The sequence below is a fragment of the Chlorocebus sabaeus genome, chromosome 2, assembly GCF_047675955.1.
Source record: "Chlorocebus sabaeus isolate Y175 chromosome 2, mChlSab1.0.hap1, whole genome shotgun sequence".
In the NCBI taxonomy this organism is placed as follows: domain Eukaryota; kingdom Metazoa; phylum Chordata; class Mammalia; order Primates; family Cercopithecidae; genus Chlorocebus; species Chlorocebus sabaeus.
The window spans coordinates 37,897,754-37,915,591 of record NC_132905.1 but is presented as its reverse complement, the minus strand read 5'-3'; the positions used below and the strand labels follow the sequence as shown (position 1 = coordinate 37,915,591).

Sequence of the window (17,838 nt, the reverse complement as noted above, 5' to 3'; positions counted from 1 at the left end):
GGGGTGCCATTTCTGATTATTACTGGACATCAGACAGCACTACTGACATGACTGCTGCAAATAGCACTGGATGCTGTTGTTTTACTAGCACCTCTGCTCCATAGATATCACTACTAGTACTGGAATTGGCCAAATGAATACTCAACAGACACCTGCTTTGTTGTACTATTTGTTTCAGATTTAAAGTCCACAAACTGCTTTAGCTGCCAGGGCTAGAGTACCTGACTCTTCTAGCTTCATACAGTAGTAGTGTGGAAGATGCTGCTAGTTGCCTACACCATATCCATTCTTCCCTTCTTCTGAAATAGATGTCCATCAGAACTGTCTGCATTTAAAAATCCAAAGAATCTACAGAGTATTAGAACAAATTAAAGGTTTAAAAAAAAAAAAAAAAAAGAGGCCGGGCGCGGTGGCTCACGCCTGTAATCCCAGCACTTTGGGAGGCCGAGGCGGGCAGATCACAAGGTCAGGAGATCGAGACCATGGTGAAACCCCGTCCCTACTAAAAAATAGAAAAAAAAATTAGCTGGGCGCAGTGGCGGGCGCCTGTAGTCCCAGCTACTCGGGAGGCTGAGGTAGGAGAATGGCGTGAACCCGGGAGGCGGAGCTTGCAGTGAGCCGAGATTGCGGCACTGCACTCCAGCCTGGGCGACAGAGCGAGACTCCGTCTCAAAAAAAAAAAAAAAAAAAAAAAGAAAGAAAACATCAACCCAAAAATGACATTTGAATTTCTATATACCAACCATAACTGATTGGAAACTATAATAAAAATATATAGCAACAGAAATATAAGATATGTAGAAACAGATCTCATAAAGTATATGAAAAAGACATTAAACAACAAATTCTTATGAAGCATCTACTCTGTGTCCTGCTCTATTCTTGACACTGAAGATACAGCAGAGAGGAAAACCAACAGAGCATTCGCCCTAATGGAGTTTATATTCTCATAGAGAAAATTACAAAATATTATTAAAGGACATCAAATAAATGCAATGATATACATGTTCATGGATGGGAAGGCTCAGTATCAGAAAGATGTGTATTTTCCCCAATCCAATCAGGATTTTTGAGGAATCTTGTCAAAATCAAAAGAACAATGTGTATATGTTGGGGCAAGGAGACACTTCTCTGCCTACCAAGCCAATGAGGAGTAGAGCTTCAAAACAGACACAGGAGAGAGAGTGCGTGTGTGTGTACTTGATGTACAATAGAGATGGCATTATAAATCACTGGGGAAAAAATAGTAAATGGCACTGAGAAATTTACTTTCCATAGAGTTGAAAAATAGATGCCTAATTAAATGGATTAAATAAATATGATAAATATTTAAGACATATACATGTTATATTTATTATCTTGGGGTGGGAAAGGACTTCTTAGATAAACAACAATAAAACACTACTCATAAAGGAAAAAGATGATCTGTGACTACCTCAAAATTTAAACTACCAGGCTGGGCATGGTGGCTCACGCCTGTAATCCCAGCAGTTTGGGAGGCCGAGGCAGGCAGATCATGAGCTCAAGAGATCAAGACCTGGCCAACACGGTGAAATCCTGTGTCTACTAAGAATACAAAAATTAGCTGGGTGTGGTGGCATATGCCTGTAATCCCAGCTACTCGGGAGGCTGAGGCAGGAGAATCACTTGAACCCTGGAGGCAGAGGTTGCAGTGAGCCAAGATCATGCCACTGCACAAAAGACATGGTAAATCTGATTAGCAGATAAGCTACAGACTGGGAGGAAACATCTAGAACATATATAACAAAGGATTGGTGCTCAAAGAACTCCTTCAAACCGTCAAGGAAAATACATCCCCACCCTCACCCCTACAAAAGAAAAGAAAAATGGGCAAAGGATATAAATAGGGAATTTTCAGCAGAAGAAACTCAAATGGCCGGTAAGCCAATTGAGAAATGTAAATAAAAATAATTGTATGATTTGAAATACATCAACTATACAAAAATAAAATATGTCAATGTTTTTTATGAGGTTAGTGAGGACGTGGGGAAATGGGAGCCTTTACATGCTATTCACACCTTGGAATGCAATTTGGCAGTATCTCATAAAGTTGTAGAACCTTACAACCCAGAGATTCCACTACTAGACAATATCCTATAGGCCCACTGAATAGCCTATAGATTCCTCTACTAGACAATATCCTATAGGCCCACATCTCCATGGAATACCTTTCATCTTGTAGTTAATGTGCAAGGTGACAACCTTCCTAAATAAATTTTTACACCAATACATAGGTCATATGTATAAGGATATTGTTTGCAATGTTCTTGATAACGCAGAAAATATTAGAAACAATCTAAATGTCCACTAGTAGGGGTGATGGATGAATAAAATGGAATATATTCCTTTTTTTTTTTTTTGAGATAGAGTTTTGCTCTTGTCACCCATGCTGGAGTGCAATGGTGTGATCTTGGCTCACTGCAACATCCACATCTTGGGTTCAAGTGATTCCCCTGCCTCAGCCTCCCTAGTAGCTGCGATTACAGGGACCCGTCACCACGCCCAGCTAATTTTTGTATTTCTAGTAGAGATGGTTTTGCCATGTTGGCCAGGCTAGTCGCGAACTCCTGACCTCAGGTAATCCACTGGCTTTGGCCTCCCAAAGTGCTGGGATTACAGGTGTGAGCCACTACACCCGGTCAATATATTCTAATAATAAAATACCATACAGTGATAAGAATGATCCAGAGCTATATCGATATGTACCTATTCCCAAAACCTATTGTTAAGTGAATAAAAGAAAGTTGTAGAATGAGAAATGTTTTTTAAAGGTTATAATTTGTGTTAATTATAAACACATATAAAAGTGTATTTCATATTCTTTTGTATGTATAGATAGTAAGAGTTTAAAAACACAGATTCAAAAGATATGCACCATAGCCAATCCTTGTGAGTATAGTGGTGAGTATCCCTGCCTGTCAAAAGATATGCACTAAATTCATGATACTAGTTGGGGAGAAAGTGAAGGAAGTGAGGAGAGAAAAGGGAACTTAACTACTTCAAGTTTATTTAGAATGTTTTTGTTTTATTTAAACAACACAATTGAAGCAAATAGGTCAAAGTATCCTTACCTGGATTTAAGATTTTTTTCCCAACGAAAAGCAACACAGGCCATAGCAATAATATGATAGAGGAAGTTTAGCATGCTTTGGGAATGCATAATAGTGGTTTCTAAACTAGTCTAATAGGAGTCAGTAAAGACTTCCAGGAGGAAATGAGAGTTAGCTTGGTAAGGAGGATGGGAAGAGCATTCCAGGCAGAGAGAACAGCATATGCAAAGTTGGAAGTTAGAGAAAGCAAAGCATGACACACAGATCAGTAACTAGGAAAGAGTGGAGTAGAGGGGAGAGACAAGGCTTCCACACCTCTTTGGTCTTGTTTCCTTTTTCACAGATGGGGAAACAAAGCCCTAGTGAAGGGAGTAGAGACAAGGGTTCTTACTCTGTCAATTTTTCTGTGATAATAGTAACGCCAGTGGTAATAATAACAATGATGTACTGTGTTCCAGTCTTTCTACTAGGTATTTGAAACATGTCCTCTCATTTAACCTTACTACAGACCTACAGAGGGTTTTTTTTTTCCTCCTTATTTCATAGATGATGAAATTGAGGCCCAGAGAAGTTGAAAAAAAAACTTGCTTAAAGTCAGTGGCAGAAACCACATCCCACAAGGCCTCCTCGTGTGCCATGCTAAGCAGGTTGGACATTTTCCTAAAGGTGTTGGTGAGTGTATGAATTTCCTGTTGCTGCTTGTAATCACAACAAACATAGTAACTTAAAACAACACAGACGTAGTGTCTTACAGTTCTTGAGGTCAGAGGTGTGAAATGGGTCTCACTGGGCTAAAATGAAGGTGTCAGCAGGGTTGAGTTTCTTTTGTAAGCTCTGGGATAATGTTTCCTTGCCTTTTCAACTTGCATCCCTTGGCTGTGGGCCCCCTTCGATCTGCAAACCCAGCAATTACACCACTCCAACTTCTGCTTCTGTCATCTCATCCCCTCTGATTCCTACTCTCCTGCCTCCCTCTTTCACTAATAATGACCCTTGTGATTATGTTGGGCCCCTCTGAGTAATCCAGCATAATCTCTCCATCTCAAGATCAGCTGATTCTGGCCGGGTGTGGTGGCTCACGCCTCTAATCCCAGCATTTTGGGGGGCCAAGGTGGGTGGATCACTTGAGGTCAGGAGTTCAGGACCAGCCAGGCCAACACGGTGAAACCCCATCTCTACTAAAAATACAAAAATTAGCCAGGCATGGTGGTGGGCACCTGTAATCCAAGCTACTCGTGAGGCTGAGGCAGGAGAATAGCTTGAACCCGGGAGGCAGAGGTTGCAGTGAACCGAGATTAGCAACTATAATTCCATCTGCAGCTTTAATTCCCCTTTGCCATGTAACATAACGTTCACAGTTTCAAGGAAACAGAGTGTAAACACCTTTGGGTTTACACTCTATTTTTAGGGGGGATCATTATTTTGTCTACCACAGTAATCCACTAAAGGGCTTTAAGCCAGGGAATGACAGGGTGAGACCCATATTTTAGCATCTTCCTATTATTGGTTTTGTAAAATGGTCATTTCGTGATTTAAGACAGATTGGGCTTTGTATTAACTAATAATTCCAAAGGCTGAACAGTACATACATATTAAATGTGTTAGATCTAATAACACATACGGGCTTTTAACTTGAAAGAATTATTTCCTACATGTAATTTGTGTCTTCCCCCTTAACACTCAGTGGGAGTACAAAGGACTGTTATAATTGCTCCTCTATGGGTAAATTAAGGGACATTGGCTCACCTGCCTAGGATCGCAGAGCTAAGGCCAGGGCCATGGTAAGGAGCTAGTCTTCAAGCTCGTTTATCAGTTTCCTTCCTTCCTTCCTTCCTTCCTTCCTTCCTTCTTTCCTTCCTTCCTTCCTTCCTTTCTCTTTCCTTCCCCTTCCTTCCTTCCTTCCTTTCTTAGTTTCTTTCTTTCTTTTTCTTTCTTTCTTTCCTTCTTTCTTTCTCTCTCGCTCTCTCTCTTTCCTTCCTCTTCCTTCCTTCTTTCCTTCCTTTCGTCTTTCTTCTTTCTTTCTTCTTTTTTTTTTTTTTTTGACAGGGTCTCTTCTGTCGTCCAGGCTGAAGTGCAGTGCTGTGATCATAGGTCACTGCAGCCTCAACCTCAAGCAATCCTCCCACCTCGGCCTCCCAGGTAACTGGGACTACAGGTTCGTGCCACCACACCCAGCTAATTTTTTTTTTAGTTTGCTTATTCGTGGAGACAAAATTTCGCCATGTTGCCCAGGCTGGTCTCCAACTCCTGGGCTCAAGCGATTTTCCCGCTTCAGCCTCCCAAAGTGCTGGGATTACAGTCTTGAGCCACCACGCCCAGCATCAGCATTTCTTTACACCATCCATGGGTCGGGCATTTGGGGAAACTTAAGTCAGCACATCTTTGACACAATTTTCTACATATAGCTCAGTGCCCAATGTGTTGAATTGGTGAAGACCCCTGCTTTCATTTCTGTGACACAGATAGTAACTTTCAAGGCAGGAAGCCTTGGGGCCATCCTAATATTCCTTCCTTCCCCCTACATCCAATCAATCTGCAAGTCCTTTCAGCTGCCCTGCCAAAATGTTCATATATGCTGAGTCTATCCCCTTCTTTCCAGCTTCTCGGGTCCCACTCTGTCCCAGGGCACTGTCATCTCTTACCTGAGCTACTGCAGTGGCCCCCACAAAGGAAAGGGTCAGTGAGGGGTCAAAGTATTTGACTTAAATAAATCAGATGACCTGGCCTCCCAGATTAAATTTTCCTGTTGGGTTTTTATCAGACAGAAGAGAAGACAAACTGGCCAGGCCCGGTGGCTCACACCCCGTAATCCCAGCACTTTGGGAGGCCGAGACGGGCAGATCACCTGAGGTCAGGAGTTTGAGACCAGCCTCAACATGGAGAAACCCCATCCTACTAAAAATACAAAATTAGCTGGGCATGGTGGTGCACGCCTGAAATCCCAGCTACTCGGGAGGCTGAGGCAGGAGAATTGCTTGAACCCAGAAGGTGGAGGTTGCAGTGAGCCAAGATTGCGCCATCGCACTCCAGTCTGGGCAACAAGAGTGAAACTCCGTCTTAAAAGAAAAAAAAAAGAAGATAAGAAAAACTTTAACTCCCAATCATGGCCATATATGGTTCTGCATGCTCTGGCCCCCAACCGTCCTCTTAATACCTCCTGTAGCTCCCTCTACTCCAGTCCCACTGGCTTTTTACAGAGGCCAAGCTATTCCCATCATAGGGTTTTTGCCCATGCTGTTCATTCTGCTGGAAATACTCTCTCCACTCTTTTTCTTTTTTGTGTGTGTAATTTTACTTTTTGAGACAAGGTCTCGCTCTGTCACCCATTCTTGAGTGCAGTGGTGTGATCATGGCTTGCTGCAGTCTCGACTGCCTGGGCTCAAGTGATCCTCCCACTTCAGCTTCCTGAGTAGCTGGGACTACAGGTCCTGGCTAATTTTTTTGTTTTTGTTTTGTAAAAACAGGCTCTCCCTATGTTTCCCAGGCTGGTCTCAAACTCCTGGGCTCACACAGTCCTCCTGCCTTGGCCTCCCAAAGTTCTGGGATTACAGATGTGAGCCATCATACCCAGCCAAATTTCTTTTAGAGGTGAGGTTTTAGTATGTTGCTTAAGCTGGTCTCAAACTCCTGGGCTCAAGTGATCCTCCCGCCTCAGCATCCCCATGTGTTGGGATTACAGGCATGAGACACCGCACCTGGCTTTCCGCTCTTTAAACAGCTGGGTTCTTCTTATACGTCACCTCTCAGCTCAAATGCCACTTATTCAGAGAGGTTCTCCATGTCCGCTTTGTTTCCTTCATAGAAAACTGGGACCATTTGTAAATAATTTGTCTCTTTGCTTACTTTGTTTGCCTTCCCTTCTAGATCTGAGATGTCTAATATGTAGCTACTAGCTGCATATGACTAGTAAGCATTTGGAATGTGACTTGTCTGAATTGAGACGTGCTGTAAATGTAAAAGCAGATTTTGAATAGTTAATACAATTTAAAAAGGATATAAAATACCTCATTTATAGTTTTAGAATACTGACTATATATTGAAATGGTATTTTGGATATATTGGGTTAAATAAAAATATTATCAACAATTAACTTGTTTCTGCTTTTTAAATGTGGCTGTACATGTGGCTGGCATTATAGTTCATTTGGACAATGCTGGTCTAGACCGTTAGCTAATGAAGGTAGGAACAATCTCTACCCACTGCTGTGTCCCTAGTCTCTATCATATACTAGATGCTCAGTAAGTATTTACTGAATAATTTGGTATTTATGAGAACTCTGGGCTTTTATGAGAGCTGAGATAGGCAGTCCCATGTATGCTATGAACTTGAGGGAGGAAGAAACAGGAAAGAAACAGTTTTATTTTTCTCCAATCACTGTATTTCAAATGGCTCTGTGGATTCTCTCTGTCCTGCTCTCTATCCACAATCCCCAGTCACTTACTACTATAGATTGAGGGGTGGGGGTGATGGCTGGAGGAACAAAGCTGGTGCAGCTGCTTCTATTTCAGTCCTATAGGAAGTGTCTTGATTATTTTACTTTATCCAGCTTTGGTCCTGGGAGCCGGAAGGGCTCACCTCAACATCCTCAGATACACAGATAGGGTTAGCTGGGGCTCATAGGGACTTTCCCAGGGTCATCTAGCAGGTCAGAGGTGAACAGGGCCTCAAATCTTGGTCTCCAGACCCCTTCCAGGACCCTGACCTCTAGCTATTAATACATCCTGATGTAGTCTTCTTTAGACTGGAACCCTCCCTGAAACCCCTCCCAACATTCACCTGTGATTTCTTGGGGCACCTAATGGCAGTTGTGCCTGGTCCCAGCAGAGCTTACCTAGATGGCACCATCCCTCCTAGGGGCCGAAATGGATGGAAGGAAGGAAGGAGAGGATGGATGTATGGATGGGAAGATGGACGGGTGAATGAGTGAACAGGAGGGTGGGAGAATGGATGGGAAAGGAGGAAGGCTGGTTGGTAGGGCGTCTGCACGGGTGGAGGGGATGTATCGGAAGGAATTACCCACTTATCACGTTCCAAGCAGACTCTGAAGAGCAGACAGCCGTTGGCGATCAAAGTCCAGCCCCGTCACGTTTCTGCTGGAAGCCGAGGCGAGGCGGGAGAAGTTGGGTGCTTTGCCCCGGGGCCCGCAGGGAGGTCCAGGCAGAGCCCGAAGGGGGACGGGAGTTTGTGGACCGGCCGGGGGGCTCTAGGCGACATCCCCCCATCAGCCCGCGCCTGCCGGTGCCAGGGTGGGGTAGCGCCCCCGCCCCCACCTCCGGAGGTGGCGGCCCCACGCGGCCCCAACAAACTGCCGTTGTCCCGCGGGCCGTGGGCCCGGCACACTGGGGCTTTGTCCGGCCCCCCGCCGCGACCCGAGGGGGGGCCCCACATGACCGAAGGGGTAGGAGGAGCCTGTGGCGGCGGCGGCGGCAGCGGCGGCTCCACCACCATTTCCCTCCCGGGCCGGGGTCGGCGGGCGGTGGCGGTGGCTGGGCAGGGCTGGGCAGGGCCGCGGACGCCAGGCCCCCAGTTCCCCGCCAGGCTGCAGGCGCCGGGCCTGGGACGTCAGGGCAGCTGTGACCGGATCGCTTTCCGGGCGACGAGCTGGGGGTGCGCTCGGACCGCCGCCCCCGGGATCATGGGCAATGGCATGACCAAGGTAGGGGGCGGGCCCCGCGCAGCCTCCCCGGCCCCCGCCCCGGCCGCCGCGGCCCGGCGCTGACCAGCTCCGTCCGCCCGCCTCTGACCTTCTGGTCTCGCCGGTCTCTGTGCGGCGGCATCTCCGTGTTCCTGTGACTCGAGACCGCGGCTGTCGGGTCTCTCTTTCTCTGACCCTGCGTCTCTGTCCCCGCTGTGTCCGCCCTCTCTCCTAGACTCTGTGTCTCTCGCTGTGTCTTGTTTTGGCTGTCACTCCCAGGCTGTCTCCCAGTGAGTCCGGCTCTCCGTCTGCATGTGTCCCTCTCCCTTGTCGCTGACTCCCCTGCTGTCTCCGGAGCTGTTTCTCCATCCTGTCCCGCCTCTGCATGTCCCTGCCTTTCTGCCTCCCCAGTCCCAAAATTTCCATCACAGCACCCTGCAAGTCCACCTCTCTCCTCTCCTCCTAAGACCTGCCTTCCTCCTCTCCCCTCTTATACCCAAGCTGGCCTCCCTTGGTTCCCTCGGTTGGTTAACTGGCCCCCTCGCCTACCCTCCCCAGAGCCCCAGACCCCTCTCACAGAGGACCCAGGGCCCACTAAAGGGAAGCGAGTGCTCCCTGAGCCCTGAGGTTCATACCCTTCATAGGACAGTGAGGGGCTGTGGGCCCCCCAGCTGCCCTGGGGGTGGAAGGGGGTGCCTCTGCCCCACTGACCCCTGCCTGTCCTTCCTCTAGGTACTTCCTGGACTCTACCTCGGAAACTTCATTGGTGAGCACTGCCCACTCTGTCCCGAGGCCATGGCACTCTGCCTGTCTCAGGCCTGTGTCCACCATTCATGCCCTGGCCCATGTATCTCAGGAATGGGGTTGGAGGTAGGGAAGCGGCCACAGGCTGGGAGGGGTAAAAAGCGGATGAAGGACAAGGGGTGCATGTGCAGGTGAATGTCCCCAGGCTCGAAGAGACATGGAGGGAGCATGGGGGCCTGACATTGACATCCCTCCCCGCCATTCAGCCTTACCCTGTGTTCTACCACAAGACCAAAGGAGCAGAGCAAAGGGCTCGGGGCCTGGGCTGTGGACCTGAGCAAGTCTACACCCGCATTAAGCCTCAGCCTCCTCCTCAGCACGAAAGGTCTACCAGTCACTGAGGGCTCTTCTGACCCTGAGGTTCTGGGTTGAAGTCTGTTTAGGGGTGCTGCTTCCAGCAGGGAAGCTGGGAACCCTTCCCCTCTTAACTTCCTCCTTGTCAGAGGAGAGGTCTCTGGAGACAGGCTGGGCCCTCTTGTGAGCAGGGTCATGAGCACCAATCCCGTCACACCCCAGAGCCCTGAAGCAGGTGGGCAGCCTGGAGCTGGAAGTTGGTGGGGGTGAACTGGCAAGCTTTACATTCCCCACTCTCTCATCCATTCCTTCCGCAATCTTCAGTCAGGAGGAGGGGACACCCATGTATAGATACGTTGTTCCTCAGTGGCTTCCAGGCTGGTGGCTGGCAGGCACAGCTGAACATAGATCTTGGGTAGAAAACATGCTAAGGGGGCCGGGCACAGTGGCTCGCACCTTTAATCCCAGCACTTTGGGAGGCGGAGGTGGGCAGACTACCTGAGGTCAGGAGTTTGAGACCAGCTTGGCTAACATGGTGAAACCCCGTCTCTACTAAATATACAAAAATCAGCCAGGCATAGTGGTGGGCACCTGTAATCCCAGCTACTCGGGAGGCTGAGGCAGGAGAATCGTTTGAACCCAGGAGGCGGGGGTTGCAGTGAGCCGAGATTGTGCCACTGCACTCCAGCCTGGGCGACGGAGCGAGACTCTGTCTCAAAAAAAAAAAAAAAAAAAAAAAGAAAACATGCTAAGGGGCAGACTGGTCCAGGGCTTAGGTGACCCAAGGTGAGAAAATCATTTCCATCTGTAGAGTCAGAGAAAGCTTCAGAGAGGGAGGGGCTCAGGTGCTTTACCCTCGTAAATCCTGGTCCCTTCCTTCCTGGGAGCTCCCTCAGCTGCTCATGCCACATTGATTTCTGTGAGTATTTGGCCAAGTAAGGTCTGAATCCTCTGTAAGTGTGCAGGCCCCATAAGGGCAGGAGCTACGAAGCTGGCCCCAGACCTCCAGTGCCCAGCCAAAGTATACAAATGATTAGCACTCGGTAAATGCTCATCGAATGAGGAAGTGGAGACAGAGGGGACATGTGTTATTTATTCTGAATATAAAAGGTCTGCATATGCTGGGTATGCAGCCCCTAGAGAGGGCCACTGTCGGGTACATCCCTTGTTCATATATCTTTGTAGATAAAGACATAATATTTAAAATAAAAGTGGAAGCTTATTCTGTATCCTTAAAAATACATTGTGGGCTTCATTGCACATCAATGTATATAACTTTTTTTAATGGCTGCACGCTGTGCCAAAGTATGCCTACACCATTAATCATACAGTCCCTTTTTAATGAACACTAGGTTGTTCCCATGTTTAAACTATTTGTGATATAAGCAGGACTGCAGAGAACATCATCCTCCACACACGGCTTTCTGTGTGAGCAAGTGCTTCCGTAGACAAGATTCCTAGAAGTAGAATTGCTGGGTCAAAGAATATGCCTGGGAAGGGTATTTTGGATAGAAAGAACAGCATGAGCAAGGATGGGGAGATGCTGGACTGTTATTTGCATGTGCCTCAGAAGCAAGAGGATCAGGCAGCCGGCAGAGGGTGGGCCAAGGTGGAGTGGTGGGGTGAGGGGGAGAGCTGGGCAGGCAGTGAGCTCCCTCCGCACTTGGCCATCAGAGACAAATAAGTCACGCCAGCCAGATTGGCTCAAGCATCCTGTTTCTTTCAGATGCCAAAGACCTGGATCAGCTGGGCCGGAATAAGATCACACACATCATCTCTATCCATGAGTCACCCCAGCCTCTGCTGCAGGTACTCCTTACCCCCATCCCAGGGCTATGCGCGGTGGGAGGGTGCAGACCCGTTTATCAAATATCTACTATGTGCTAGGTGCTATGCTTCCTTCTTGACTCATGTTAACTCATTTGGTCTCCACCACTGGGCCATTTTACATTATCATCCCTATTTGGCAGCTGACGCCCCCAGAGGTCAATTAACTCACCTAAGGTCACATATCCAGGAAGCTGAGGAGTTTTGGGGTATGAACACAGGCCATCTAGCACCAGAAGTCTCACACTGAACCTTAAAATGGCCCCCATATGGGCTTCCCATGGCCCAACTGGATGGATGAATTCAAACGGATGACTCTGGGCTCTGTGTCTTGCTATGCAACCTTGGACTGTGACTTCACCTCTCTAGGGCTTCGATCCCTCAGCTCTGTCTGCCCCCAGGGGCTGTTGTGAGGGTGCACAGGGACTGCAAGATGGTGAAGGTGCTTTGCACACCGTAAAGTGTGGTCCCCTCTAGAGCGGTTGGTGCTGGTATTATCAACTCCTGGGAAAGGGGCATGAGGGTGTTAGGACCCAGCAGAGGAAAGTAATAAATCCAGACTACACGTGCTTATGTCAGGAACATCTTCACCGTTTATTTGTTTTATGACCTTGCAGACAGGAGTTTGCCCCCTCTGAGCCTCAGTTGTCTGATCTGTAAAATGGGAACTTTGTAACAGTACCCACTTCACTGAGTGGTTGGGAACTACATAAATAGGTGCCCAAAAAATCACAACTGATACTATAACAAAGTTAATCATATTATTATCCCATGAACAGAGCCTCTTCCCCCTTATCTATTAGAGTCTGTATCATCCACTGGAGAGAAAGAACCATGGGTGAGAAAAGGTCCTGGAGATCTGAAACGAAGATCCGGTTCTGCCATAGACTTGCCGTGTGACCTTGGCCAAGGTCCTTCCCTTCTCTAGGCCTCACTTTTCCCATATGTCAGATTTGATATTCTCTAACAGCAACCTCCAATAATCCACGATTTTCAATGTCATTCAGAGAAGAAATTTCCAGGCCATTGGAGTCTTATTTTGCCTCCTAGGACAGCCTCGTTTGGGAGTATTTGGAGTAAACAGTCACTAGATTGCATGGGGAAGGTTGTCAAGTCATGAGTGTATTTACTAATGAAATGACAGTCTACACAGTGAGTCTCTGCTCCTACGGCCCTTCCTGCTTCTCCCAAGCATCTCTCCTCCCTCCCGCTCCATCAGCGCATTTACCAGGCAGGGTTTGATAGTACCACACAAACCCAAGGCCAAATGTGTTGCAAAGTGAAATTGCAAACTTTGCCAAAGATGCAGGATGTCATGACCTTGGGGAATGTGAGTGAGAGAAGGGCTGGAATCTCACACAAAGCCATGGACAAATGAGAACCTGGCTGGTGGTCCCTTAGTTACTGCCAGTGGTGGGCCTGGCCCCTGAAAAGAGCCATTTGAACATCAAAATGTTAAGACAGTTTCTTGAGAAAAGCAAGGAGGTCCTCAGGAGGCGGGCAAAAATAATCTTCATGATATTGTATGGCTAATCAGGAAACAAAGGACATCACAGCAAGTTTGTTGGAAAAAAATCCTGATAATTTATTCCTTGATTATTCTCACAATTAGCACATCATTTTATAACCAGGATTCATGAAATGTATACTTGTTTTCATGATTTTTGTTTCTCTTCAAGATAATCAAATCTGCTTTACCTTTTTTACGATGTAATTTTGTAATCTGCATTTGGAGTGGAGACCCTTTAAGTAGCCCTTTCCTAGTGATTTGATAAATGTTCCTGGGTCCCTGTTGGGAGGAATAGGAGACGTCATGCCCAAGTCGCTGATGGGGTTAGGAGACACCATCTGCTTAGAAGGTTCAGGAATCACAAGTGGTCACAGCTGGGAGGCCTCAGAGATGACAACTACTTTCTTTGGGCAGAGAGGACCACGGTGGGCCAGAGAGGGGCAGGAACTGGGCTGGGGTCATGCCCTGCCTGGGCAGCTCAGACCAGCGTCAGGGAGGGTTGCAAGCAAGGTCCCCTGCCTGAGTGTATTTTGTACTTGTAGGATATCACCTACCTTCGCATCCCGGTGGCTGATACCCCTGAGGTACCCATGTAAGTTCCCCTGGATGGACCCACAGATGGACAGACAGCCGCCTCCTGTGGTGGGTTAGGGGGAGGGGGTTTGAAGGAGGACAAAGTACTCAGGCCAGAAAGTTATCACAGGTGGTCAACTCAACCAGTCCCAGGTTTGACTCTGTCTCAATCATGCCCTTGTGATATGCCCTTGGCCAAGACTCTTGACCTCCCCGAGCCTCAGTCTGATCAGTATGAAATGGGAAAAAGACACTCTGTACCTTGGGACCAGCTACACTGGCTGATTTGAAAGGGTCATGTTCAGCCTGTTCCTAGCCTTGGAGTTAAGACATCTGGGTTCCAGCCAGGCTTTGCCATTTACTTGCTGTGTGACCTTGAACAAATCACTTCCCCTCTCTGAACCTCACCTGTAAATCCAGAGTGCATGATCAGAGTCAAGGAGGCTTTCAAAGATCAGATGACAGAGGTCAAGGATCTAGGATAGGGCCTGAAGTATAACCAAGCTCAGAAAATGGGATTTTTGTTTGTAACATCAGTAGTCATGCGTCCCCGCTTGGGATGGAGCCAGGCAGACAGTCCTGCCCCCTTGGGAATCTTGCTCCCAGTCCACTGCTGCCCATCATTGTGCCCAGGTGCTCTGATTGCAGGCCCCAGAGGAGTGGGACCCTTGTATTTCCTCCCACCCATTTCTTTGAAAGGCCACAATAAACCCATCATGAAAACAGGGTCCACAGGAGGAGCGCTCCTGCCTAGATGGTGAGATTGGCCCTGACTGGCCTCTCTCACTGCCTGAAATGCTACCATTCTTGCTTCACACACACACACCTCCAGCTCATGCTAAGTACTGGCCCCTATTCACTGCATGTGCCGGCTGACCTGGGGAACCCAGTGCTCTGTGTCCCTTGCTATCCTGTAATTGGGGTGGGGGTGGAACAACTCCTGAGAGATCTGCTCCGCAGTGCTCCCTACCCTATTGCTTTCTCCTCTAGCAAAAAGCACTTCAAAGAATGTATCAACTTCATCCACTGCTGCCGCCTTAATGGGGGGAACTGCCTTGTGCACTGGTGAGTCAAGGTTGGGGGGTAAGGTGGGGGAGGAAGGAAGTGGCTGTGCCCTCTGTTGAACACACACTCATCCTATGGGAAGGCTGGACCTGTGAAGGATCTTCTCCAGCCTGTCACAGTGCCTGAGGGCCCACCATTCATTGGAGAGCGGCCAACCCGGGGCTCTATTCCTTATGAGCTGTGTGGCCATAGCCAAGTAGCTGTTTCTTTCAGAGACTCAATGTCCTCATCTGTAAAATGGGGAAAAGAAAGAAAGCTGACCTGACGGGACTGTTGGGAGGAATAGTGAGGTCATGCAAGTAGTTCACCCTCCAGTAGTTCTGGGCCTCTCTCCTCCCCTCCAGGCCTTGGAGGTGATGGTGCAGGGCAGTGGGGAACCCCAAGCTGGGAGACAGGAATTCTGGGTCTTCCCAGGTGCCCTTCGCTCAGTTGATGTCATTCATTCCTTAACTTCTCGCTGAGCGCCCATCCTATCCAGGCTCAGGCTGGCTCTGCTGGAGACCCAACAACGAGGCCGGTTTCCCAAGTCTCATCTCCCACCCTCTCCCTCTTTCCCCTTTCCAGCTGTACTAACCTCCTCCCCATCTTCCAGATCTACAAGGCTTATGCCTCATGGCCTTTGTACACACTGCCCACAAGGTTCCTGAGTAACCCTTATCCATCTTTCAAACTTCGTTGATGTCTATTCCTTGGGAACCCCTTCCCTAACCCCACTCCACCTATAGATTAATACTTCTTCCTATATGGATCTCCAAGCCCCCAGACTCATCCTTAAAGCTATTATCACCACCTGGAATTGATTCTCTGATCAATGTCTGTCCCCCCAGCCATACTGTAAGCTCCAGGACAGCAAAGACCATGTCTGTTTTATACCCGCTACATTCCCAGTGCCTGAAAAAGAACAGATGCTCAGGACATATTCGTTGACTGAATGAATGGTGTTTCACTTAGGCCTTTGATATGGGAGAACCCAGGGGGTGCTCTAGGCAGAGGGAACAGCATGGCAAAGGCCTGGAGGTGGGATGGCAAGTCCTGACAGGTCCCTTATGGTTGGATCTCAGGAGGCAAGGGTGGGAGAGCTGAAGTAGGGTGGGGTGCGTGGGGGGCATGGAGGACACTGGATCTTACTTGAAGCCTGAGGGGTTGTCGGGGATCCCAGCTTTGCAGGCATCTCTCGCAGCACCACGATTGTGACGGCGTATGTGATGACTGTGACGGGGCTAGGCTGGCGGGACGTGCTTGAAGCCATCAAGGCCACCCGGCCCATCGCCAACCCCAACCCAGGCTTTAGGCAGCAGCTTGAAGAGTTTGGCTGGGGCAGTTCCCAGAAGGTAGGGATGGATGGGCTCAAGGGCTGGGTTGGGCCAGGGGTGGGAGATCCTTCTTCCCACTCAAACTGATCACTGATTGGAACAAATTTAGCCTGTGCCTCAGACCCGGATTTTTCTAGGGTCTCAAACTCATGGCCTTTGAGCTAATCCAGCTCCTAGGTGTATTTTGTCAGACAGCCAGGTGTTTTCTTTTTCAATTTAGAATTTGAATGCCTTTAGATCATTGCGGGCCCTCCCCTTTGACTAGGTCTTCCAGCACTCCCCACTGCCTGCCCTACCTGGTTGGAACCTGAAGGATTTGAGTGTTTGACCCCATCAGGGAGAACTGTCCATGTCCTACTCCACCCCTGTGTCCTTGATGAGACCACAGCAGTTTCCCTCTTATACCTCTTGGGCAGATGCCACGTAGAAATGTCAGGAACTAAGCTTCCCTGGGAACAAAGGATGAGAGGGGGAGGGCTCTCAGCAGGTTGAGGGCGGTACCCAGAGGCTTATCTGCAGGACGGCGTTGGGAAAGAGTCGGGCAAGGAAGAAACCTGTGGGAATGGGTTGTGAGCACAGAGGTGCACAGCGGGAGGAGTTACCCAGAAGTGCAAAGAGGGAGGAGTGATCCCGGCTGGGCGCCTGGGGTCAATTTAGCAGGTCTGGAAACGGGAGTGTCAAAGGCGGAAGAGGGGTCAGGGAGAGGCAAGGGCCTCCTAGAAGGGAAGAGGAACTCAGTGACGGGATGGAAACCCGGGAGACGGGAGGCAAAGAAGACGCTCAGGAAGGGAGGGGCTCAGCGAGGTGTGGGACGCTCGGAGAAGGGCGAAGGTCGGGAGGGTGGGGGCGGGGCCGGCTGCCTTGACCCCGTCCCGCGGCCGGCCTTGACCCCGCCCACCTCACCCGCCCACCCAAGCTTCGTAGGCAACTGGAGGAGCGCTTCGGCGAGAGCCCCTTCCGCGACGAGGAGGAGTTGCGCGCGCTGCTGCCGCTATGCAAGCGCTGCCGGCAGGGCTCTGCGACCTCGGCCTCCTCTACCGGGCCGCACTCCGCAGCTTCCGAGGGAACCCTGCAGCGCCTGGTGCCGCGCACGCCCCGGGAAGCCCACCGGCCGCTGCCGCTGCTGGCGCGTGTCAAGCAGACTTTCTCGTGCCTCCCTCGGTGTCTGTCCCGAAAGGGCGGCAAGTGAGGATGCAGTCCCGCCGTGGCTCCCCACTTCCTCCCAACTGGCTGCCTTCGGGGGCTGTCGGCGCCTTCCACGCCCCCCAGGATGGGCCCAGAGGCTGGGGGAGCCCCGCGGCGGCCTGAACCCTGCCTCCCTAGCCCGCCCTGCTCATCTGCGTCTGCAGTCAACGTCCCCAACCTGTGCGTCTCTGTCCGGGTCGGCCGGCTGCAGCCACCTGGTGCCTTAGTCCTTGGGCTGGGGGAGGGGGCCCACCCTTAAAGACGGCGGGAGGGGAGGGAGGGGGAGTGGAGGGTTGGACGGGCCTGGAGGGTATTAAAGAGACACAGAAGAAGCTGCCTGTCCGAGTGCCTCCCTGTCATTCAACAAAGGCGGGGCAGCACCAGCGGGACTCTGCCAGGGGCCAGCAGCCTGCAGGAAAGGGGATGCGAGGGAGCCTGCATCCCCTGGGGGCCTGAGGAGCCCACCACCCTCCCACAACTGCAGTCTGCGGAGTTGCCTCCTGGGACTGCACGTCCTTCTCTAACACCTCCCCTCTCCCACCCAACATACATCTCTCCCAA

At 49.6% G+C, this 17,838-nt stretch overlaps 2 protein-coding genes across 2 annotated transcripts in view; one reads left to right on the top strand and one right to left on the bottom strand.

Moving 5' to 3' along the window:
* Positions 1-8,186, bottom strand: part of TTLL9 (tubulin tyrosine ligase like 9) — a 73,759-nt gene extending 65,573 nt beyond the window's left edge. Inside the window, exon 1 of the mRNA XM_037982905.2 lies at positions 8,092-8,186. The gene's annotated coding sequence lies outside the window, so the exon portion shown is untranslated. The remainder of the gene's footprint in view (positions 1-8,091) is intronic.
* Positions 8,187-8,451: 265 nt separating this feature from the next.
* On the top strand, positions 8,452-17,609 carry DUSP15 (dual specificity phosphatase 15). Its single transcript, XM_008020316.3, has 7 exons — positions 8,452-8,727; positions 9,439-9,472; positions 11,531-11,613; positions 13,684-13,733; positions 14,705-14,779; positions 15,939-16,110; positions 17,009-17,609. Exons 1-7 carry the CDS (start codon positions 8,458-8,460, stop codon positions 17,279-17,281), a joined length of 957 nt encoding a protein of 318 aa, XP_008018507.1. The 5' UTR covers positions 8,452-8,457; the 3' UTR covers positions 17,282-17,609.
* The last annotated feature ends 229 nt before the right edge of the window (positions 17,610-17,838 follow it).

What these genes read in the sequence shown, in the direction of transcription:
- DUSP15 (XM_008020316.3), top strand. Translation starts at nt 8,458, where the DNA reads ATGACCGAAGGGGTAGGAGGAGCCTGTGGCGGCGGCGGCGGCAGCGGC. An exon ending in CTACCTCGGAAACTTCATTG is followed by an intron (nt 9,473 to 11,530) that starts GTGAGCACTGCC and finishes TGTTTCTTTCAG; the next exon opens with ATGCCAAAGACCTGGATCAG. An exon ending in GATACCCCTGAGGTACCCAT is followed by an intron (nt 13,734 to 14,704) that starts GTAAGTTCCCCT and finishes TTTCTCCTCTAG; the next exon opens with CAAAAAGCACTTCAAAGAAT.